Source organism: Rhinichthys klamathensis, unplaced genomic scaffold, assembly GCF_029890125.1.
Source record: "Rhinichthys klamathensis goyatoka isolate OS25496 unplaced genomic scaffold, OSU_Roscu_1.1 h1tg000184l_1, whole genome shotgun sequence".
In the NCBI taxonomy this organism is placed as follows: Eukaryota; Metazoa; Chordata; class Actinopteri; order Cypriniformes; family Leuciscidae; genus Rhinichthys; species Rhinichthys klamathensis.
Genome location: NW_026606712.1, coordinates 179,660 through 205,820, shown reverse-complemented (window position 1 = coordinate 205,820; position 26,161 = coordinate 179,660). Strand labels below are relative to the sequence as shown.

Here is a 26,161-nt window from a genome sequence, read left to right as displayed (position 1 = left end):
AGCGCCCCCGCGATAAAGAAAACACTTTTCAATGATGACATGCCAGACTCTGTCTACAAAGCAAAGCGAAGTAGCAGAGTTTGGTATTACCAGGCTAACTGTAGAAACATATCAGCGCAAAATAGCTATTTCAATGTAAGGGGACCCACAGTGTATGTAGATAGAAACGGCTCGTTTTAAGGTAATAAAAACATAACGGTTCATTATGTAAGGTCTTTATACACCACTGAAAACAGTTATAGCCTATATGATATTGCATTTCTGTCAACAGATCCTCCAAAATATTACACAATGCGCCTTTAATTCAATGTGTTACTTGCCATTTCTTTGTAATTATTTGTAAAACTTACTAGCAATTTTAGAGTGAAAAGTAAATCTTACATACATTTTTTTCCAGTGAAGAAACATAACTGAGAATAACTAGCACAATGTTTTACACGACCTTTAAGATTTTATTCATTTCCGCAGACCTATCACTCCCTGATAGGTTTTTCCAGAACTGTGGGAATTAACCTGACATCTATATTTCATCTCTAAGAAAATGCATGACTTGCAGAGGTCAGTAAAACTCTAAATCACACACTTACACGCACACATACACACACAGCTAAAGCAGCCCTATTTCTTTAATATGCAAACTGCAAGTAGCTGCATGTTCCCCCAGCACAGCATGTTGCTGCAGAGTCTCACGTGAACATTATGTCTGTCACAGTCACATTTCGGCTGCTGTGCTTTATGGTTGCCAATGGTGACAGAAGCTTCATCTCAGGCATGAGCAGGCTGGGCATCAGGGGGTCCCACCATAGAAACAGAAGAAGCTTCAGTTGATTGGGCCCTATTGCTCAGTGCTGGGAGTCACATGGTACCACTATGACCAACCCCCCCCTTCCTTTCCCTCTGAATCCATAAGAGTGGGGGAAGGGAAGGAGAGGAGGGAAGTGGGGAGAGAAAGAGGGAGGGTTGAGTTGGAAGCATGAAGGCAAGGTGAAGAGTGTGAAACAAACAAACGAGTGAGAGGAAGTCCCTTATCCTTCGCCGTACCGGAGTAAAACATAGATGCAGCCCTGCCCCTGTGTCTTTGCTTTAGCACAGAGCCTGGAGCAAATAATCACAGCACAACCAGACAGAGAGAGAGAGAGAGAGAGAGACACAGATAATAGGAACACTTCGGAGCATTTGACTGGATAACAGGCTGTCGGAGAGGGAATGCATCTCAGAGGCTCATCTTCAGGAAGCCTCCCGGCTATGTAAGGACGTCTGTGGATTTTTGTAAGGATTCCTTAATTAGGGAGGCAAGCAACTGTGGGAATATTGCTTTGGGAAGCCGGAATACTGTGCCATGAGTGGGAACAGGAGGCGGAAGGGGGATTGCTGAAGCATGGAGCAGGTGAGCGATACAGTCAGCGTACAATTACGCAGAACAAACATGTTTCCTGTTTCATGCCAGTGATGCTTCGGGCAAAAGCAAACGGCACAGCAGGATCCTCGCATCAGTCTCTAGCAGCAAATCCATCCTTAACACTATAGCATGTGGCTTGCTTTTTTTGTTCATCATTTTGTCTTTGTGATGCTGTTGTCATGCTGAGTAAATCCTACAGCATGTCCCGTATAAAGGGGGTTGGTTGATTTGAACAGTGTATTTTATTTGCCGTATGATTGTTTAGAATCAGATATAAGTAACCTTACTCTGCTTTGCATGAGAGAAATGCACCTTAAACACTAACACAGATACAAGTCCAGACAAGTAAATCATTATTGATAACTCATACTCTTACTGCGTGCTTACCCAAAGCATAAGAGTAAGGGTTACCATTGTACTGAAGTATATATATATATATATATATATATATATATACACACACACACATACGCGTGTGTGTGAATATATATGTGCGTGTATATATACATATATATATCAGTATTTATTAAATATTGTTATTATTACTTGTTCTCACACGGTTATTATTTAATAAATTAATCATTTTAATCGAATGGTAGTGATGGTAACGTGTAAAAGCAGTTGCATTTCTTTCCAGCTGTTGCTTGCCATGCAGTGACACTAAAGGGAAACAAGGATGCTGATTCCCTGGGCTGAATCTGCTGCCTAAACATTATGTCATGCTCTCAATAGTCTCGCTCCTTTGGGACAGCAGTGTGTGAAAGAGAGACACCATGACAATTTATTTAGTTTGTATTTGGGCTATGACTTAATGGCATTTAGCAAAATATTTCAATCTTTCCTTCTCTTTAAACGGGTCGCATGCCGTTGTCCCGCTCTCCTGTGATGAATTATTCATGCACTCAACACTGCACGTCCTCAGCCACGTCTTGCATGGGTCTAACGTCAACCAGGTGATGTCATCCCCATGCAATGGTTTGTATAATATCTAATATTGACCTCAATGATTGACATTCAGAAGTATCTGGATGGCCACTCACATAATGATGCCAGTGGCTCTGTTATGAGAAGAACAGTAAGACAGGCCAGTGCTAGACAGAGCTCCAAAGTTGTGTAAATGTATTGTCATGGAAAATGCCAGCAGGCAAATGACTATCTAGCCAAACAACAGACCAGCGAGAGCAACAGTAGATCAATACTTCACAAAAAGTCAGTAACACATCTTTGCCCTAATTGGTGCAGGAGTGTATTTAGGCTACTGGGTGGCTGAAAGGTAAAAGCTAAACACTACAAATAGTTTCCCTACACTGATACAGTCCAGAAAGTGTGTGTGTGAGAGAGAGTGAGAGTGTGTGAAGGTCGTCTCATTGATCAGGAGTATGGAATGACTATAGGACAGTAATAGTAGCTGGCTCTGTGAGCACAAGTGCAAAGTGCGTTCGTCCTGCTAATTCCTTCAAATCTGTTTACAGCTCCTCCTTCTCAGATTGTAAAAAGCTATATGTTATCTTATAATAGCATGTATGAAACAGGCCCACGAGCCAAAAATCTGCTGCAATTGTGGTCAGTAATGCAGAAAGAGACAGTTGGCACACGATGGCAGTGTGCTCAGGGGGATCGGGGTGTAGTGATTAAAGTCACCATGAAATCCAAATTGACAAATAGATTTTTTTGAATGGAATATTGCAGTATTTATTATAAATAATTTACCTGTGCACATTATTCATATTTTAAAATTCATGTGCCCTTATAATCTTTAATCCAATTAACTTGCTCTCCCTCTTATACTGACATCTTTTCGCTGATGGTGTGTTTACTGGCGGGACAACCTGTCACTCACATGACATCACAGCAATAACAAACCACAACCATCCACCGATACATTCCATACAATCCACTTTTTTCTTGTTTGAGCAGCCATTTCACTAGTCACAATAGGAAAGAAAAGACAATTGCAACTTACGTTTCATGCCGACTTTAAAGATCCAGGCAGGTTTGAATCTCTCAAACACTGATTCATCATTGTGATGCTGATTTTCAGGTTGGTCCATAAAGATTGTTCCTGTAAAAAGTGAGGCTAGTTATAACATGTTGGTTTTCAATCAGATCCATTTGATTTTGTATTTATTGATATGTGCAACCAATTAGCAAACGCCATCGCAGGTGATAGGTGCGTGGAAAAAAAAGAAATCAAAAGAAAAAGAAAAAAATCACCAAAAAACAAGGACCTTATATGCAAGCATATACAGGTATATGCCTGATGAAGGTTGTGAGATCGAAACATTGCTAATAAAATTGAAATACTCATTTGCAAGTACTGATAGTGTGCGGGAGTTCCTTGTTTGTTTGTTTTTTGTTGATATGAGCAACGAAAAAACTTGGCTCCATGCACCTCTGAAATGACTTTTAATTTTTTGGCTGAGGTCACAAGGCCTCTTATTTTAGCTCCATCCCTCCAACCTTTCTAAAAAAGACCGTGTCCAGCTAGCTACTCTGGTCTATTCTAGTATGGAACACACACTTGTGACAATCAAATCAATTCCTAATGGATAAAATCAAGTCCTTTTCATTTTTTTTTTCTCTAATAGAATGTTCTAATAAGCACGCCACCTACTGGAGGATCTATGTAACCTGCAGAAAAAGTCGCTGAAAAATCCCTATGCACAACACAGACAAGCGGAGTAATAAGTCCTAATGCTGTTATGAGCACTCTTGGAGCTTGTCTAAATTAATGGAAAATAATGGAAAAAAGGAAATTGTCACATTACGGAAGTAAAATGGGTTGCAGATGCATCCTTTTTTCAACAAACAAAAACAACTCTATACTCTTTTTTTTTTCCTGCTTTGAGTTTTGACCATCTTACATGAGATTAGTTTTCACCAAACTATCTAAAAGCCATTTTTAATGCGTCCAGGGAATGATTGCAAATGTACACAAAGTATTGAAAGGATCACAGAAAACTGAAGATGCTCCAGCAATATCAGCTTTAAATCATTCTAGATCAGCAGTCGGAGAGCAACTGTGCACTTAATAAAATACGTTTCCATTCAAAGTAACCAATAAGCTCTTGCAATGTCCTTAGAGGGACAACCTTTAGGCCATCATTCTTCACTGCAAGACTAAAAACCAGGACATGTGATGTCTAGATGGGCCTGTTTTCTCTGCTGATGTCTGAGTAGTTATTGATGTTACAGCTGGAGCTGATGACCTGTTACTTCATCACTGTCCACCAGCCCTGAATCACATGAGCGAGAGAGCTTGGGAGGCCGTCTTGCACTCGTTTGTCTGTCTCTTTCATATTTTCTTCATCTTTCTTGTGCATTCCATCGCTCTCATCTCCACCCATCACCTCTTTTACTCTGCCTCTGTCATTTATTTCATGGCCATATTGTGATATTTTAGGGTTTGGTATCATAATGAGTTAGATTATGGATTATATTTGTTGGGAAATTCATCCCACTCTGCAGTTAGTGGGCAGATGGCTGAGGGTTTGTGAGGCAGATGTTTCCCTGCTTAATCTGGATGGACTGTTTCCACATGGCAGCACAAAACGGCCTCATATAGCAAACTAACATTATGGATGGATTTATAATGTAAATATTGTTTTTGTAGTTGTAGTAAATTATAAGGGGGGTTTATGGGGTAAAACTATTGCTCTTAAATGGAGCATGGACTGTCTGGCTTTGAAGAAACTGGTGTACTTCAGGGATATGTTTTACAGATTACGCTCTTTCCAGATCGTAATGTGTTTAACAGAGTCAGCTAGTTCTAAAGCAATGCCTGGAGCCGTTCTGATTGGCGGTGGGATCAACCAGGCTATTACGTTATTATACAGAGACATTTCAAATGTTAATGCCGTCTCAAATGAGCCCATATAATTTACAATGAACTTTGACATTTACTTAGAAACAATCATTTATTTGTCCTGTGCTGAAATTGTACATGAAAATGTCAAAAACATTTTAGTATGTATTCATACGTCTGTGCGTGTGTGAACATTTTTTTTAACATGTAGGGGTCAGACAGAAGGGTCCTCACCTTTAGCCAGGAGGAAGTGATGTGAAAGAGAAAGGAAATATTGGTATGTATGCTATGTCACATGAATTATGAGGAAACAGGACGTTAGCGCTTTACAAGCACCATGAGATGGTCTCTACGACCAAAAACAGCCTCAGTACAGCTCATAAATAGAGAAAATGGTAGTTCGTGTAACACAATACAGTTCCATTCAGAGCATTTCCTCTCACTCCAGTTATTTTTACCTTTTTAGTACTCTCTTCTTTCCTCCAGGGATAATATGGCAGAGTATCACAGATGTTTCTGCTGCATATCTATACACAAATACTGTATACAGTGCTTTTTAATGGCCTCGACATACATTAAATATGTATAGCAAGTTGAATAATTATGTTTTTATTCTAAGTCAGAGTTGAGTAAGTAATTGAGTTCTTTATTCCTGAAGTCTGGTAATTTGTAAAACAGACCCAAAACGCTGCATGGCCTGCTGTAGAGATTGAATAGCATAGATTTACGACAGGTTGTAGGAGGAGCCACAGAAAACATGGGGTCATGAACCCTGTAAACACTTCCTCCTCCTGCCCTTGACACGTACAGTGGGGTTCAACCATCTGAGTCCACGTGAAAATTGGGATTTGACTGATAATTTGATCATTTTTCAAATCTGAGAAATAAACAAAAAGCTTTGGGATTCTTTTTTGAAAAGTATAAACAAAGAAACATTATGATGCAAAATGAATAAGACTGGTCACTAATCAAATCTGTGACACTGATCATGTGACTGAACAGATGGTCAGGTGCTCTTCCATTGAAGCTCAAGATGCTCTTTGGATCATCTCAAATCATGCTGGAGAACATGATCATCAGGTTTGATCAAGTTCATTCAGCTCAAGTGTGCAAACACTGAAACATTCAGAAATTCATACAACTCAAAATTGCTATGATACACATTTTTTAAATGAAAAAAGGTATTAAATTAGAAAAATACAAAGCTGAAGCATATTCACTATGTGACTCTATTGGAACCCCACTGTACATCCCCTTAAAAGAATGGGAAAGACCCACACAGCTTGAATTTATGGTATAACATTAGCTCATTACATAAAAACACATTGTGCTAAATGTTTTGTTTTTTTACAAGCTAGCTGCCGTGCTTTGTTACGAGCGCTGCATGGATGATGATGATGATGAGAGAAACACATGAAGGATTCTGAGCAGCACTGGAGCTACATGCTTGATTTAACAAATGCTTTGGTACAATAATAAAAAAAAAAAGTTCACAATCTTTCCTCCTGTGAACATTTTAAGCCCATAAGAGCTCGATGGGCAAAAGGGTGGCAGAAAAAAATGGATGGAAATAACGAGAGAAATAGCTCACATGTGGCTGTGTTTTGGCACAGAGCTACAGTATCACAATCGCTCCATCTCCTCTTATCTTGTGGCTTAGGGCTTATTGGGATAATTTGACCTGGTTTGGTGGTAGGAGAGGATAATGAGCGCTGAAGGGAATACTGAGTTAAACACACAAGCATGGACACATACACATTCCAAGTTTGGAATGAATTCATCAGTGCAACACGCAGATGCATTGCCTTGCATATACCAACGATCAAACGTTTGGGGTCGGTATGATCTTTTTTTTATCTGTAAGTAAATAAATAAGCAAAAAAATCTTACAGACTCCAAACTTTTGAATGGTATGAATTTAAATGATCGCATTTAAAAAAGATCATTCTACTATTATTTACTCAAATATTCACTCATATTTTTAAAAAACAAAATGCTCAAAGACAATTGTGACCAGCGGTTGCCAAGCTCCAAAAATGAGAAAAACAGCATTAAAATATTATAACGGTAGTCTGTTTGACTCTGGTGCTATAGGCATATATGCCAAATCTTCTAAATCCATTTGCATTTTTATCTCTGCCAAAGTAAATATTGACTTGATTTTTAATTTGGGTGAACTATATGATAATACATCATTACTTTTGGCGTTATTAGGACCACTACTGTCCTCAAAACTCACCTGCACACAAAATCAGCGAAACATCTCCTGCTTTGTTTGATTTATGTGTTGAAGAAACACACAAAACGAGCTTGGAGTATTGCAAAAGCCTCTCTCTCTTTCTTTCTGTCTCTCTAATGACAGCCACATGGGCTGAAGCAGTGAAGAGTCAGCGGTAGGGCCCAGTGCCACGTTCTCTGTGTTTTCTGCAGCACCAGTGTGTTTTGCCCTGCCCCTGAGGACGAGAAACTTTAAGGAGCTGGCTGATGGTACACAGCTTTCCAGAGCTCCCGGACACTCCAATTCAGCCCAGTTCCATTTAATCAGCAAGAAAGTGTACAACAGAAAGGTTTTCTTTTTGTCTTTGTCTTGCTGTGACCTAACACACTCCACTGCTGAGTTTCTTAACTTGATCTAAGTGAGGTCACCGTTTGCCATGTCTCCAGGCTGCTTTGTCAATGCGCCTCCGGTCGGCCAGTAACAATGAGCCAGCTTGAGTCGACTTCCTACTGTATATTTACTTGACAGTCATTTCACACCAAAGTCTTCCCGCAAATCCAACTAAAATACCAAAAAAAAAAAAAAAAAATAGCAGACTGAGTTCTCCAAGGAAATCAAAAGCTTCTGTGAGAATGTGAGCTATTTTTATTCATTGTTTCTAAGAAAGACTCTAAATCCGGCATTGCATTTTTTCCCCCCTGTGGTAAAACGACCGGCCTAAAGCAGCGACCTCTAAATCAATACTACATTTGCTCGTCTGTTTGCCTGCATCTCATTGATTGATCTGTCATGACCACAGCGTGACCTGCACAGCTCTAGTCTGAAGCGCCTGTATGTTTAATCGTCACATTCTTCCCAATCCGTAACCTCTGACCTCTCAAGCTCCCATTTCCCTCCCAGCACGACTCATAATTGTCTCACGTTGTGTCACTCTTCCAGAGAAAATTATTTTTACCATGATTTCTCTTTAGTAAACACAGTCATTTAACAACATTAAGACGTGGTATGATTCAGAATAACTCTTAACAAATACATGTTAGGACCATGATTTATCAAATCAATCACTTCGTGTCATTCAGTTATTTATATGAACATGATTTAACTACAAATCTATGTTTTCTGCATGTGCGGTGATATCTCAAAATGGTTAAAATTGTTTTTGTGATAAACATTTAAGCTTGTGTAGAATTACGATCATTAAATAAAATCGATTACAGATCGATTTATAATCTGTTATAAAACAGATTATAACTCGATTTAGTTGTCAAAAATGTAATAAAATATTTTTTACAAAATTTTTGTACAGTTTGCGATCTAAATGGTGACTGAGCAAATCACAGATTTTTTTTCCTGTTTCCCTCTTGAGAGCGATTGACTGTTAAATAGAAAGTTGTCTAATATTTGAAAATTAATTTTTCGACATGTAGGCTACCATAGTTTCCCCATGATATTCTTTGAAATACCTTATGTAGGCTAAACATCATTGGATGAAAGTTGTAACCTTTCAAAAAAGGTACAGTGGGAGTATCATGGCAATATAATCATGATATGAAATGTATTTCCTGTGGTTTTATATAGGCTATAAAGGTAGGCCTATAGCCTATGTAAAAAAAAAAAAAAACAAAAAAACAAAAAAAAAACATAAGTACAAACATTTAACACCACTGTATTATCATCAGCTGTTATCATAACTTTAGCACACTGTCGTTATTTTTTAACTCGCTATCATTTCTGTTCTGTTTTAGCAGTTGCACCTCTCTCTACACACACTCATACTTTACTCACCTTCCTTATTTCTGTAATGTCTTTTCGTTCCCGTCTATCTTTTTATCTGGGTACAAAGCGGGCTTTGTTTTCATGGCCTTGAACGCACCGCGCTCTGGCGCCCGTCACGCGTCCCGCTACGTCATAGTTTCCGAACGCACGCAAACGCAACGCGTCGTGTTTTGTAATGCCCGCGTGCTGCCGCCAGAGGGAGCTCCACGCTATTCGTCACAACCCAACACGCAGATTAATCCAGCGCGTTGTGCTGTAGTGGGACAGGCCGGTGGAAGAACTGAACGGATTTGCATCGGGGCGAGGGAAAAGGGAGGGCACTGCGGGCAAACAACGGGAAAGAGTCGAGTGGACGGAAGAAAGCTGGATAGGTGAACGCCACGGTTTAATATAAAGCGCTCATAGCATACTTATTTTATACATATCTTAATCGCGACCCCCCGAATCCCCCTCTCGGTATCCCCCTGCCAAACAAGTTAAGCTGTCCAATGAATGGAGTTGCATTTTGCCTTGTTGGAATACCTCCGTATCCAGAAAACGAAGTAAGTGCAAGAGCTTTCCTCACTAAAGCGAAACGCGCTGAGCGTCTGATGCTCTGCAAACGTTTGTGTAAGGTCGAGTTAAACATCATTCTGTGTGTTGAACGGTGTTGTATTAATCAGAGAGCATGATTTCCTAAGAGGATTAAGGAGCGTTGATACAATGTGTACAAACAGATGAGACCGCTATTCCTACAGAAACTCCTTTTAACTGCCAGCTTGGTTTAATCGTCGCATTTTACTCTTTAATAGTTTATGAAGCACGTATTTACCACGATATTCGACTGAAATGGTCGTACTTTAACATCACAAGCACATTGTTGTTGTTGTTGTTGTCGTCAGTATTCAGCTGCACAGCCTGTCAATCAATCAATCAATCACTGTAGGCACACGTCATTCACTTATTTATCGGAACGTGGTTTAACAAAAAAAAATGTTTGTTAATGTTGTATGCATTATGTGCATGATTGATATAGCCTACATCTCAAAAATGTTTTTTTTTTCGTGGTAAGTGAAAATGATCAACGTACTTAGACTGTTTTTTTTATATGATAGGCTATAGCCTATACACAGTTTTTACATTTTATGAAGAATATAAAGTTGTTTGCGATCTTAAATATTCATGTTTGGATCTGTTTCTCTCTTTAGAATGAATAGCTGTGTTACATAGACAGTTCAGGTTGTATAATTTAGTCCAACATTATTATTACTTAGCCTAATTTTTACTGAAATAAATGATCCCTTAAAGACCATATCTGATATTGGTAAAACTGACTATTGATTGATCTCATAGTATCAAATAATATATTCTGTTGTTTTTATTATAGACTAGGCTACTTGACTTGACTACTGACATTTTTAAAACAACAAATGACTTTTCTATTTTATTTCTCAACATTTCTTTGTCTAAGCAGGCTTGTCTCCTTCATTAGTATGTCTGTTTATATTTACTAGGAGAGAAAGAGGAACCGTTTATGTGTACCGCTGTATATTTGAGTGTGTGTGTGTGTGTTGTCCATGTGTGTATGGGTGTGTACCAGCACATTACAGCATCAACTGGAGAAATAGCTTTACTGTATTTCTCAGATCTTTTCGTTGTCATAATTCTTGTTTTACAGTCAGAGGTTTTCCTCTTCCCTTTTATTGGACCCTTTTGAGGTGAGATGAGGAAAGAAAGAAATGTACATGCATATAGTCATCAAGACTACTTTTTTTTTTTTTTTTGCATCATTAGCAATAGAGCTGAATCAGCGTGTCTGTTCTGTGTCTAATCTAAAGACTCCCATAGTAAAGATTACCACACTGCTGGTGTTTGCAAGTCAAAATGGCTTTAGAGCTCACTGGCATTAGTAAAGAGATCTTGATTTGCACTTAAAAGTATTTAAACTCTTGAAAATGTCTGAATGTCATTGCATTAGATAACGAAATATCAAAACAAGTGGTAGCTTTCCTTTTTTTGAGCCATTTTCGTGTCAAGGTGATTTTTAATGGACGTATAAAGTCAGTTCTCCTCAAGTTCACACAGGTGTCCTATCAGAGTAACCACAGCTGCAGTCCTTCACATTAACTATTGTGCCCTTTTTACTGCCCATGCAGTAGAAAAGTGATTTAAAAAAAAGAAAGTGCTATATGAATAGAGAAAACAGAAAGAAAGGATGTTGTCTTCCCTTTTACCAAATAAGTAGGAAAACCTCAACACTGTTGCCATCCAACACCACTCCCACCAGTTTGCTACATGCTTACCAGAGTCAAATACCGCCTTGCTTGAGTAGGAAATATTTCTTAGCAAACTTTTAGTCATAATGGTGTCAACTTTTGTTTCCGGGGGCAAGAATTCAAAGAGTAAACGTTTAGCGGGAGCGAGTTACTTTCAGTTTCCATTGAAGGATCCAGCGTGTTGTAGGCAGTGGCTAAAGGCTGCAAAGAATATAAATATGGAGAAAACGCTGTGACGGAAGATCTGAAAAACCTCTGTTTATAGTCAACGTTTCAAATTGGATGACTGTCAACACAGTGTTTTAGGGCAAATGGAGTGGAAAAAAATGAAAGAAACTGCCGTTCGGTCAGTTCTGCCCGAAGCAAAGCGCCGTCACCTACAGATGAGAAAGCTGTTGCCATTTGTTCCATTTACCATAATGCTGTTTAAAGAGTAGACATATTATGATACAGGTTTCAGTGATAAACTTTGCAATAACTGTTCTGTTAATAGCCCTCTGTTGATCCGACTGAACGTGGGTGGGGAGACAAAAATGCAAAAGTGTAATCTATAGTTTTCACGAAAGCCTTGGAGATGTAAAAAGCAAAACGGTTCATCCAGCGGACTTTTGTTGACAAATAAATGTAAATTTCTCAGTCCAGGTAACACAGAGAATGAGTAAACATTGTTCATTTTCATTAGTACTGACATTGTAACAATACAAAACAGTTTGAAAATTGGCGAAATTACACTTTAAGTGCACAATATCATAGTCGGTAATTTGTAACTATGAGTTTCGAGCACATAAAAGACAGACCGAAGTCGTATTCATGGGAAACAAAGGGAACAATTTCCAACAATTCTAGGTGATGCACAAGTTGTCGAATTTGGAAGGGTCGTGTTGATTTGAAACATGGTGGAAGCACTGATCTATAATATAGACAAAAAAAGTGAAAAGCAAGTTTATAGTGAGTGACTGCTTAAAGTTAATTGCTCAACTTTCACAGTTTGCTTTAACAAAAACATTTGGTTATGATACCATCTAAGTAAGTGATAAAATGCATATTGTTCATAATTTTGAATTTAAATGTAATTATTTAGGTTTATTTTTCGGGGTACAAGCTTCCCGCGTGCACTTGAAGACAGCATAATGACATGAATCACTAATGTGATTCTTTTTGAGTCACTAATGTTTAACTAAAGAGTCCAGATTTTGAACAGTATATTCATCTTTTTTTAGCATTTGAAACTTGACAGAATTATATTTCTGACGCATTTATTTTTGCTTGAATAATTAACATCTGCTATCTTTATTTAAAATAATTCATGTTTCGATATATAACATTCATGGCATGCATATTTTAACTGTGTAAAAGTGTGAATTTTGGTGGATTCTGTATGTTGACAGACCTATTGGCCCAGTTGATGATTTTGTTCAGCATCCATTATGTGGCAATGTAAAACTTATAATGTTATTGACAATAGTGGAATAATAATCTTATAGAGTGTGGCAGTTATGCATGTTATGTAAGTAATAACCTGTTCCCAACCAACACACACAAAGAGAGACAGAGAGAGATATTTAGGACAAGAAAAGATCAGGGAGGGAGATTAAAATATCTTATTTTCTCATTATGGACTAAAGTAAACCCAAATACACTTGATAAATATAGTCTGCTGTTGTTGTGCTCAGAGGATGTGGTACGAGTGTGTGTGAGAGAGAGAGAGAGAGTGAATGTGCTGCTCTCCCTCCCAGTCATGCCTAATTGAACCCTGATTCAATTATCACAAAGCGGTTGGGCAGAGAGGAGGGAAAGGAAAGAAGAGGACATGAGAACACACTTCACTTCATTTAGAGAGATCAGCAGACTGCATTTAGTGCTCACAAATATCAGATCAGAGCAGTCAGTCATATGCACTCCAATAAACACATTCAAAACCATTGTCAGTCTATATTACTTAATTTGCATGATCTATATTAGCTAAAGGGTTAGTTCACCTAAAGGGTTAATTACTCACCCTCATGTTGTTACAAACCCGCAAGACCTTCATTCTTCTTCGGAAACACAAATGAAGATATTTATGATGAAATCTCAGAGCTTTTACGCCCAAAAAGTCTTCTCGTCGCTTCATAAGGTTGAACCATGACTATTTTAACAAAGCCTTTTCTGGGCCTTGAAAGCTGAAATGACGTTGCTGTCAATTGGAGGGATTTCGGATTTCTCAGATTTCATCAAAAAGATCTTCATTTGTGTTCTGAAGATGAACGAAGGTCTTACGGGCTTGGAACAATGAGGGTGAGTAATTAATGACAGACTTTTCATTTTTGGGTGAACTAACCCTTTAATTATTTCATGATCTATATTGTTTAGTCATACAAAGAAACACAACTGTTTGATTCCCCACTGCTTTAAAATCACAATAAATGGAAATAAATTCATTTCAAGACTGCAGCCTAGAAGATCGAACTCAATGGAAGGATCTCAGAGTTGTACACGAGCAGTTTGGTTAGCACTTATGTATCCTGAAAGCCCTATTGGGATCACTTGCTCTGCGGTATGGAAAGAGTTTGTGTGTGTTAGAAAGAGAGAGAGAATTTGTGCCAAACTACAAGCTCAAAGTTTAGGTGTCTATGAGAGAAAAGAGGTTGAATGTTTGGAGAGCAGAGGTCCATTAGCACTTAGACACTGTTTAAACATCATTACGGGCCTCCAGAGCTGCTTTTCACTCTCAACTCACTTTATCCATTTCATTCTTTCTACACTACCATTCAAATCAAATGTTTGGGTTTGGTTTTAAAAAAAATGTTTATGTAAAAAGCCTCTGCTTATATGATCAAAAATACAGTTAAAACAGTTGATATTGAAATGTTATTACCATTCAAAATAACTGTTTTCTATATATTTATAATATATTTTGAAATTAAATTTCTGTGATGGCAAAGCTGATGGCAAAGTCTTCAGTGCCACGTGATTCTTCAGAAATCACATACTGGTTTGGTGCTCAAGAAACATTTATTATTATTAATGTTGAAAATAGTTGTGCTGCTTAATATTTTTGTGGAAACCATGGTCCATTTTTGTCTTTGAATAGAAAGGTCAAAAGAACAGCGTTTATTTGAAATAGAAATCTTGTTTAACATTATGTATAACGGCTGTCGATTTTACAAGTTTATTTAAGTTATGGAAAAATGAAATGATTTATTGCATTTAACGCACCCGTGTGTGTAATAAATTGTATGTTGAATCAAATGAAATATTTCTTTTAAAGCTACTTTTTATGTGTATTTGATACTTTTCTCATTTAACGCAATAATGACTTTAAATGATCTTTTGGCGGTAATTTCTCAGACAAATTTGATGTGCGATTAATTACAGTAATTAATTATTAATTTATCAATTTAATGCTTTCTTGCTGAATAAAAGTGTTAAAAATTCTGTAAAAATCCAATATTTTGTTGGGTCTAAATGTCTATATTCATATTCAGTGATCCCCCCCCCCTCCACACACACATTCTACTAAATGTATAGGTCTTGTATCATCACTTTGAATCATCTTGTTGAAGAACATGTTCATCAGTTTTGACACAAACTGTAGGTGGATGATGGATGATGAATGGATGGATTGATTGGGGGGAAAAATAGACAAGGACAGAGGCTAAATGTGTTGATGCATGGAAAGATATCATTTAGAAGGAAGTTCATTACGAGTGATTCAGGGATTTTGATTGGTCAGACTTACACAGTAGGGAGTGTTTTAGATCCTCTCTCATCTCATGCCAGTTTAATGCTTCTGTGAGTTCGGGAAATTGTGTGGTGAATGAGGAATTGATGCACACTGATCCAAATTTAGAAATGCTTCCTTTCTGAGAAAGTGTGGTCTGGGTGGGGCGAGATGACACACACACCCTCCGCCAGTGATTTACAGAAACAGAAGAAGAGAATAACAGGGATGGCGAGAACTAATCGAACAGTTCTGCTCATCAATATAGTGTCTTCCTGTGACACATACATTAAAACAGCACTGAGCTACAGTTATGAAGCTACTTCAATAACGCTCCACCCTTCAGATATCGCTGACTCATCGTATTGAAATGCAGGGGCACAGTGTAAAACATGTGTGAGCAGTATGCTGTTATTCACTGCAGTATTGTTGGGACTATTTGAAGAATGATGGCTGTAGGCTTTAAATGTTGAATGCTGAGCCCCAGATGGGCGTCGACCTCCACCACTGCTCCCAGTGGATGACGGCACTCACATAATGGCTGCTTATTGATCTCTCTCTCTCAAGCTCTCCTTCTCCCTCTGTGTCTGTCTCTATAACCTAATGTGAACCTGACGAACCATTACAGAAGTGCTCTTGTTAGTCATTTGACTGTCTCGGTGGCCTGCAGTCACTTCAGTGACCTGCGTTTGATGGGAATAACCATGACAGTGACCCAGTGACCCTGCATGTCCACATATCTTTTCCAGCAGCTCATGTGACTTAATTGACTCATGAGCATGTTTTTTTTGTTGCAAGCATGCTTGTGTACATGGTTTCTGTTGGGTTAGTCACACTACAGTATTACTTACAAACATTTACCACATTACCGTTTCTACAAAAATACTAGTTACTTACAGTTACTACTGTAAAATGATGGTATATAGGGTGGTTGATGTAAGTATTCTGCAACATATTATACTTCATATTATACATATCTAAAACATTTTTAAACAATGTTTTTCTTTAATTAGTACTTATTATGTAGTGTTCTTATGAGCTTTGCCACTGTAAAAACAGTTTGCCAAATTTAGCATAATTTAAAATAGGCTATATTTACAATGTTTCTAGTACTACATGCTGGTGTCTGTGTATATTTCACAACTTATAATCATGTTTCATTAAGTGAAATAATATTTTAAGTTACTTGAAGTACCAAAATCTGCAAGTTTGTACCTTAAAATGTATATTGATAACCACTATAATAATACAGGTGTCCAGACGAAGCTTTCTGTTATTTTGTTTTTCTTTTTGATGATAAATGGCTAATAATGTAATGTAAGCAAAAATAACGAAACATAATAATGAATATCCTAAATTATACCCTGAAACCACATCTTTCTGCAGGTATTGTAATTTCTCCAAGATTTCTTTCAGTCTTGCAAATCTTACGCACATTTGATTGTAATATCGGAGCAAAAGCCAAAACTTTCCATTCCTGTGATGAGGACAGTGTGGGCAGAGGGCAATTTTTGCTTGAGTGTGATGAAAATGCCTCTCTTCCCACTGGATTGCATTCCTGTGTGCCCTGCAGAAAGACAGAGTGGGAAACGAGAGCAGAATTAAAGGAATAGTTGGGCAGGGCTGTTGTGTTGTGAGGAGAATCACACAATGACTCTCTCTTTCAGCAGAAAACAGCAGCTAATACAGATCCGCTTGTTGATGTGGTACACAGCTGTGTGGGGAAGAGAGAGAGAGAGAGAGAAAGAGAGGAAGGAAGAGAAGACCGATCAAACTGTATATTTAGCTGTAACTCAGTGGGCATGATGTCATTGTCAAGAGTTTATTCATTCCAGTGACTCGAATCCTCACCTAAAAGATTTGTTCAGAGATTTGTTTAGTAATCCTTTCTCAACAGTAATATCAGTAAATCGTTCACATAACAGATTAGTTCAAACGGATTCATTCATATTCATTAAAAAAACTGATTGATTCCTGACCAAAACATACTCCAGTAATCTTTGTTGTATTTATTTGAAAAACAAAAAAACATTTTTTTTTTTTTTTACAGTGGACTAAGAGACTTTAAAAATAGTGTTTAAGCATCATAAGAAATTTCTCATTTATTACACAAAATTCTGCAAACTAATTGACATTTATCAAGCAATAAGTTAACAATAGCCTATGGGCTATGAGTGTCAAAAACATCTTTAGTCATTGTAATGTATGTGGTGATAAGTCATTTTTACGCATGCATAAATTGGCCCATTTTTAACTCGCGTGCCGATCTCGCATTCAGTCTGGAGATCCTTGTTCTTCAATATGCCTCAATTTGTTTCTTTCATGAATAAGATGCTTTGTTCATTGGGACACGCTTTAGATTAGGGTACAATTCTCACAATTAACTTTTGCCTCAAACTCGTTGTTATGTTTAGGTGTATAGGATTAACGGATGTCGAATATGGTCATGCAGAATAAGGCATTAATATGTGCTTTATAAGTACTAATAAACACCCAATATCGTAGTAATATGCATGCTAACAAGCAACTAGTTAATAGTGAGAATTGGACCCTAAACTAAAGTGTTACCGTTCATTGAGTTTCTCCACAAAACTCGTTCGATGCCATCTTGTTCAGGCTCAAAACACTTCAGTGAAGGGAGCATATTCGTTCAATATGTCCAACAAATAGAATTCTTCTTTAGTGGATGAAAAAATTACTAAACGGAAACAATTTGTTAACGTAAATGATTTGTCCAAAAAACACAGATGTGTTCATGACTGAAACGCCACTAGTGTTGTTTTTATTCTTCTGGGTATAGATGGTGGAACAAGGTCAAATACAGTCCGTGTGCTTTGTGCGGTTCTTTGTGTTTGTATATTCTGAGTTTATTGGTTTGTCCTTAACAACTTGCAAACTTGTCAGCAACCTCAGCATTATGTTTATCATTGTTTAGACAAATACACTGCTTGATAGGCTCAAGTTCTGTATATGATTAAGCATGCAACCCATGCCTATAAACACAAACATCCCTCTCTCTGAGTCTGTGTTAGGGGATAAGATGTTTTCCCCTAGGGAAGCATGTCCAGGCAGGCTGGGATTGGAGCCTGGGACTTGCCTCGCTGGAGCGGCTGATGGAGAGATAATTCGAGCGGGTAACTGCAGCCCGAGGGCAGGGAGGACAGCTCTCCGGTCTGCCCGATCCTGTCATATTCTTCATTAGTTATCCATCAGAATTCATGTTTAAATGATCTAAGGAGCCGTATTCTACACTTTTGCAGCAGTTTATTTGTTCTCTGAGGCCCACTGATATATTTATCAAGGCTATTTTGATTTAAAAATGTACATAATTTAGTTTAAATGACAATTTTCTGTTTTCTCAGACTTTTAGAAATAGTCATGTCTTAAAAGATAATAAAAAGTAGGAAAAAAACTATTAATGACCCCTGGTTGGAATCCAATGCTTGAACACAGGCAATAAAACAACACTTAAAGTTGGACATCCAACTTGGAAACTCATGTGGAAATCAGTTTGCAAATGCATACTACAGTTCAAAAGTTTGGGCTCAGTCATTTTTGACAGAAATGAATGCTTTTATTCAGCAACAGCAAGGATGCATTAAATTGATCAAATGTGAAAGTAAAGACATGTAAAATGTTACAAAATATGTCAAAATGTCAAATAAATGCTGTTCTTTTTGTATTTTCTATTCATCAAAGAATGCTGAAAATAAATGCATCAGGGTTTCCACAAAAATATTAACATTGTTTTTTCAACATTGCCAATTGTTAAAAAAATTTATTTCGGCGCGTGCCGCCTTCAGTGTGCAACAAGATCACAATGTAGGCTACATTGTGATCTTGTTGCACACCGAAGAAGGCATGCGCCGAAACGCGTCTGTGCAAATTAAAAGAAAAAGAACACATGCATATAGTGCGGCCTCTCTCCTATTTTTCGTATTCTAATCATCCAGGCCAGCACTCTTAAAGTTTATTAGTGTATACTTTGAGTGAAGCCTGCTCATATCCTCACTTACTTGCTGCAAATTTACCACGTTTACAACATTGCTAATAATAATAAATGTTTCTTGAGCATCAAATCATCATATTAGAATGATTTCTGAAGGATCATGTGACACTAAAGACTGGAGTAATGATGCTGAAAATTCAGCTTTAACATCACAAGAATAATTACATATTAAAATATATTCAAATAGAAAACAGTATTTAAAAAATTGTGATATTTCACAATATTGCTGTTTTACTGTACTGTGTACTGCTGTATCACTTAAAGGAGAACTCCGGCGCAAAATGAACCTTTGGTCTAATAAAACATTGGTACCTAGTCAACCGTTCTCTGAGATTTGTTTTCATGATAATCGAATGTAAAGAGTTTTATCTCTAAAAACTGTTTAGCGTATAATGCTAGTAATGGGGGCATCTATTAAGTAAAAAGAAATCGCTAGTTTATACCACTAACAAGACTCAAAATAGCCCCACACTAACACAGTAACATAATGAGGGTCCCTACATGCAAAACGAAGCATTGAGAACTTTGTAAGTGTTCAGACCGTTTAATAAGAAGATATTTTATGAAGACAGTCCACTTCGTGTATACAGACAGGAGCCATCTTTGGAAAACAGTCTCGACTAGTCAAACCACGAACGCCATTCATACAGTTCAGAAGTTCACTGAACTTCATACAGTTCAGCTCACTTAGCACGTCGTTCGTGGTTTGACTAGTTGAGACTGTTTTCCAAAGATGGCTCCTGTCTGTATACACGAAGTGGACTGTCTTCATAAAATATCTTCTTATTAAACGGTCTGTACACTTACAAAGTTCTCAATGCTTCGTTTTGCATGTAGGGACCCTCATTATGTTACTGTGTTAGTGTGGGGCTATTTTGAGTCTTGTTAGTGGTATAAACTAGCGATTTCTTTTTACTTAATAGATGCCCCCATTACTAGCGTTATACGCTAAACAGTTTTTAGAGATAAAACTCTTTACATTTGATTATCATGAAAACAAATCTCAGAGAACGGTTGACTAGGTACCAATGTTTTATTAGACCAAAGGTTCATTTTGCGCCGGAGTTCTCCTTTAAATGCAGCTTTGGTGAGCAAAAGAGACTTTCAAAAAATATTAACCATCCCCAGATTTTGAAATGGTCATGATGTCAAGCAAACAGAGTTGGGAGAGTTGCTTTAAAAATGTATTCCGTTACAGTTACAAATGACTTCATAAAAAATATTCAGTTACGTAATCCAAGCACCACAATATGAAAGTAATGTAATCTGATTACTTTTGGATTCCTTCAAGGTCACATAGGGTAAAATCAAGTAAAAAGCAATATTTAGGAGAATGATTGTGCATGCACCAGTATGTGGCTCACGTGAGTCAGATTTAGATATCCGCACCCGATCGTCACATTACAATTATTCTAATTCTCAGTGTTAAAATGTGATGATATGGTAGCATATTACACTGAAGTAGGCTGCTTTTAAATGAACATTTAGGCCTAGCTGTTTAACTTTAAAGTAAGTTCTTCTTTGGCAAAATTGCATTTCCTTAATAGCCTAAACACAGTCTTTACTCCCCTCAAACATAAATTAGTAAGTAAGTAAGTAAGTAAAATTTATTTATACAGCGCCTTTAACAGACTAAGTCACAAAGCGCTTTACAATAGACAAAAATGGATATAAAATCAAATACAACATAAAATTATCAATATAATAAAGTACAGAGATTACTCAAAAGCTAACCTGAAAAAATGAGTCTTCACTTGTCCCCTAAAACTGTCCACATTCTCAGCAAACCTAATACTGGTTGGCAAAGCATTCCATAATCTGGGTACCATAGACATAGAGGCAAAGGCTCTATCCCCACATGTCTTTAAACGAGTGCGTGGCGTAGATAGCAGATTTTGATTATTAGACCTGAGAGACTGGAGAGGGGTATGAAAATGAATTATGTCAGCAAGATAAGCAGGGGCCTGGCCATGTAAAGCCCTATAGGTTATGGTTAGTATTTTGAATTGGATCCTGTAAGTTACAGGAAGCCAGTGAAGGGAGCAGAGTATCGGGGTGATATGGGTGCGCCTATTTGATCGAGTAAGTAACCTAGCAGCTGAATTTTGAATGGATTGCAGTCGATGAAGAACAGATTTGTTAAGTGAAGAGAAAAGTGAGTTACAATAATCAATACGGGAGGAAATGAAGGCATGAATGAGCATCTCCAGCTCTGAGTGAGAGACCACAGACCTCAATTTACTTAAATTACGTAAGTGGAAAAAACAGGATTTGGTCAGCGATTTGATGTGGGTTTAAAAGGATAGGGATTTATCAAATGTCACCCCAAGGTTCCTGCAAATTGTCACTGCTACCTCCCATACAAACACACTAATTAAAATGCGTTCATCCCAAGCAAAGGCTGGATATAGACTTTGAGTTTATTGTCATATATATATACAGCGCTTCACAGCCGTTACCAAATACCCCGATCCACCCGCAATTAATTGGAATGCTTTATTTTTTTTACTTGGCCCACCCGACCCGCAGATTATCAGCAGTCTCCATGGATCTAACAGTGATCCACGCATCATACTGTCAATTATGTCAAAATACTAATTTATTTCGTTTTAAGTTAAACCATTGTAATCCTGATTGTATTCCCATTTTTACAAAATGTAATTGTAATCTGATTACTGTATTTTTTGACGTAACTTCAACGAATTACAGTTACCAGATTTTTGTATTCTGATCACGTAACGCCGTTACATGTATTCTGTTACTCCAAACAAAGTTCTTACATGACATGACAATCTGCTGAATACTGAATGGACATTGATTGTGTAAACGTAGTTGGTCCTATAAGTGCTCATGGTCGTGACGTCAATATCATCATGATTTATGAATGACCCATTTTTGCAGCTTAGTTTCCATAAAGTCTGAGTGGATCGGTTAAGGAGCTTAATTTTAAATTTTAATTTTAATTTTAATTTTAAAGACCAAAATCCAGCTTTCTGTGATATGGCCCCTTTAACAAATCTCAGCAGTTTGTGACCTTTATTTATCTCTTTAGCTACTTTCTTTTTCAAGATCAGTCTCTTCTTTAAGCTGTTGCCTTATTTGGTTAGGCCTATCTCTCAGCTGAAATCTATGAATACACATTTCTCTGCCTTCCTCTTTCTCCTTCAAGTCATCTCTCTCTCTCTCTCTCTCTCTCTCTCTCTCTCTCTCTCTCTCTCTCTCTCTCTCTCTCTCTCTCTCTCTCTCTCTCTCTCTCTCTCTCTCTCTCTCTCTCTCTCTCTCTCTCTCTCTCTCTCTCTCTCTCTCTCTCTCTCTCTCTCTCTCTCTCTCTCTCTCTCTCTCTCTCTCTTTCTCTCTTTCTCAGCTGTTGTTGGAGTTCCACAACCTAGTGAGCTGCCTACTTAGGAAAAAAATATTAGTGACTATAGATATGCTTGTGATGCAAGGCGGTTTAAAAAAATATACTGTATGCAAATAGCAAAACTGGTTTTGTTTTAACATGGCTGTCAAACAGTGAGCAGCTTTTGGACAGAATAAGCTACAAAGAAGACTGGGTCAGGTATCTGAATCTATTAATTTATTCAAAAATGTATGAAAATTATATTTATTTTATTAAATTTTAAGTTATTTGAAAATTCAAGTGGTGCAACCAGCATTCAGAAAAAACAGGAAATGATATCATATAGAGACCACTGCAGACCCTCATGAATGTGAGTCAAGATCATTCATTCTCTTAAAATATCATATCATTTTAAAAAAAACATTTTAAGAAATGACTTTTAAGATGTGTACACTACCATTCAAACGTTTTCTTATGTTTTTGAAAGAAGTCTCTTATGCTTACTAAGATTGCATTTTATTCCATGAAATTGTATTTTATTTCACTTCAGTGTCAGATGATCCTTCAGAAATCATTCTATGCTGATTTGCTGCTCAAAAAACATTTGTTATTATTATGCTGCTTAATATTGTTGTGGAAACAGTGATACATTTTTTTCAGGATTATTTGATGAATAAAGAAAAGTTCAAAAGAACAGCATTTGTTTGAAAGAGAAAGCTTTTGTAACATTATAAATGCCTTTACTGTCACTTTTGATACATTTAATTAATCTTTGCTGTATAAAAGTATAATTTTTATCTGGCTCCAAACTTTTGAATGGCATTGTTCATCCACATCATATTCAAGAGGTTAAGAAAATGTTTTCAACTATTTTAGAGTCATTTCGATTTTTTTTTCTCCAAATCATATGAAACTAACATAAATACAAAGATTTTTTTTATTTTTTGTATTGGTCCTTTTCTTCATAATGGATCCTTTTACGTGTCATTGACCCTGCAGTCAAAAGTACGGCTCTGCAAAACTAAGAGACTATCATAAGCAAATAAAAATTCCCCGTCAGCCATGATACACAGCAGGAAGTGCCCACATCTGTAATCGGCATTTGCGTGACTCCTCGGCCAGTTCTGCTAACCTGAATCTCACATGGCAACATGAAAGGGCCTGCGGGACAAAACACCTACAAGAACCCATTTTATACACGCATATTAGAGACTGTATCTCTGCAAAGTCCTTACAAACAACAGGAAAGAGTTCACAGATGGGTTGATAGTGAGAACCATGGTTTATTTTCAAAATAATGTCTGGAGCTTCGTGTGCGTTTGTTAGAATGTGTGTCATTGGGATAGGAAACCAAAATGTTCTGTACGTGTGTGTGTGTGTGTGTGTGTGTGTGTGTGTGTGTGTGTGTCTGTGTGTCTGTGTGTATGAGAGAGAGAGAATGATTTAGCCAGTATCATTGTAAAACCCATAGAGAGTTGCTATCTGTTTCAGATGAGCTGTTTTCTGCTCAGAGCTGGGCTGGAAGCTCCTAGGGGCTGGTCTGTTATGGTTGAGTGCCATCGTCTGGATGATTCGGAGGGCACTTCTGGAATATTCCCAGCTTTATTTTTTAATTCAGGGTCCAGAATTAACACTTGGCAAGCAGCTAATGTGAGTAAATGGACTTTGGTAGTAAATAAAACTACCTGCCAGTTGGCTGAATACTTCATTAGGAACGTAACGCATTGTTTACACTTGGTTTGTCCAGTTTGTAAGAATAAAAACTGGACCCTCTCTGATTTCAGTGATGAAAGTTATTTAAATTCAAAGCCCAAAACAGTCTGATAATTAAACATCCAGGTCACCTAAATATATATATATACACTCACCGGCCACTTTATTAGGTACACCTGTTCAACTGTTCATTAACGCAAATATCTAATCAGCCAATCACATTCAAAAGCTGCATGCAAAGACCGAATGCATCATACCGGCGCGAGGAAGGCTGTCCCAATTCCAAGGCTCCTTCAAATGCGGCCTTCCTTTCCCGGGCCATTAAGGATACAACAGATGGATCCTTTGCGGCTCACACTATCCCAAGATTCATTGCACGCTGGTGATGATAGGATTTTTGCCGGATTACTTTTGAATGGTAATGTGTATAATGAAAAAAGTCAAATAAAAATTTTCAATTCACTTGACATTTTGCAGGTGTAGCACAAATTAAAACACATAAGTAATTGTTAAAGACTACACAAATAATAATACAAAATAATAACAGGAATAATCTCCAGTAACCATGTCTGGATTTGTGGAGGGGCAGTGACCCAGGACCTCAGACTTTCAGGGGCCTCCAACACCTCAGGCAGTTTGACCCAAGGCTTCCAGAGGACTTACAGAATGAACTGACACGGACCATGAAAAAGACCTCTCCTCTCCTCTCCTCTCCTCTCACTCCTCGCCTCTCCTCTCCTATCCTCTCCTCTCCTATTCTATCCTATCCTATCCTCTCCTCCACTCCTCTCCTCTCCTCCTCTCCTCCACTCCTCTCCTCTCCTCCTCTCCTCCTCTCTCCTCTCCTCTCCTCTCCTCTCCTCTCCTATCCTATCCTATCCTATCCTATCCTCTCACTCCTCTCCTCTCACTCCTCTCCTCGCCTCTCCTCTCACTCCTCTCATCTCCTCTCCTCTCCTCTCCTCTCCTCTCCTTTCCTCTCCTCTCCCATTCTCTCCTATCCTCTCCTCTCCTCTCCCATCCTCTCACTCCTCTCCTATCCTATCCTCTCACTCCTTCTCTCCTCTCCTATCCCATCCTCTCACTCCTCTCCTCTCACTCCTCTCCTCTCCTCTCCTCTCCTCTCCTCTCCTCTCCTCTCCTCTCCTCTCCTCTCCTCTCCCATCCTCTCCTATCCTCTCCTCTCCACTCCTCTCCTCTCACTTCTCTCCTATCCTATCCTCTCACTCCTTCTCTCCTCTCCTCTCCTATCCCATCCTCTCACTCCTCTCCTCTCCTCTCACTCCTCCTCTCCTCTCCTATCCTCTCACTCCTCTCCTCTCACTCCTCCTCTCCTCTCCTATCCCATCCTCTCACTCCTCCTCTCCTCTCACTCCTCTCATCTCCTATCCTCTCACTCCTCCTCTCCTCTCACTTCCTCTCCTCTCATCTCCTATCCTATCCTCTCACTCCTCTCCTCTCACTCCTACTCTCCTCTCACTCCTACTCTCCTCTCCTATCCTCTCACTCCTACTCTCCTCTCCTCTCACTCCTCTCACTCCTCCTCTCACTCCTCTCCTCTCATCTCCTATCCTATCCTCTCACTCCTCTCCTCTCACTCCTACTCTCCTCTCCTATCCTCTCCTCTCACTCCTACTCTCCTCTCCTATCCTCTCACTCCTACTCTCCTCTCCTCTCACTCCTCCTCTCCTCTCACTCCTCCACTCCTCTCACTCCTCCTCTCCTCTCACTCCTCTCACTCCTCCTCTCACTCCTCTCCTCTCATCTCCTATCCTATCCTCTCACTCCTCTCCTCTCACTCCTACTCTCCTCTCCTATCCTCTCCTCTCACTCCTCCTCTCCTCTCACTCCTACTCTCCTCTCCTATCCTCTCACTCCTACTCTCCTCTCCTCTCACTCCTCCTCTCCTCTCACTCCTCTCACTCCTCCTCTCACTCCTCTCC

At 38.4% G+C, this 26,161-nt stretch overlaps 1 protein-coding gene across 2 annotated transcripts in view; it reads left to right on the top strand.

The window, feature by feature from the left end:
• The first annotated feature begins 956 nt into the window (after positions 1–956).
• Positions 957–26,161, top strand: part of arhgap23a (Rho GTPase activating protein 23a) — a 76,930-nt gene continuing 51,725 nt past the window's right edge. The window contains exon 1 of one of the 2 annotated variants that reach the window (XM_056261597.1): positions 957–1,387. In XM_056261597.1, coding sequence (XP_056117572.1) covers positions 1,379–1,387 — 9 coding nt within the window. In that variant the 5' untranslated portion in view covers positions 957–1,378. Of the gene's footprint in view, positions 1,388–9,496; positions 9,741–26,161 lie in introns of those variants that run through there. The other variant, XM_056261596.1, reaches the window with a different exon arrangement.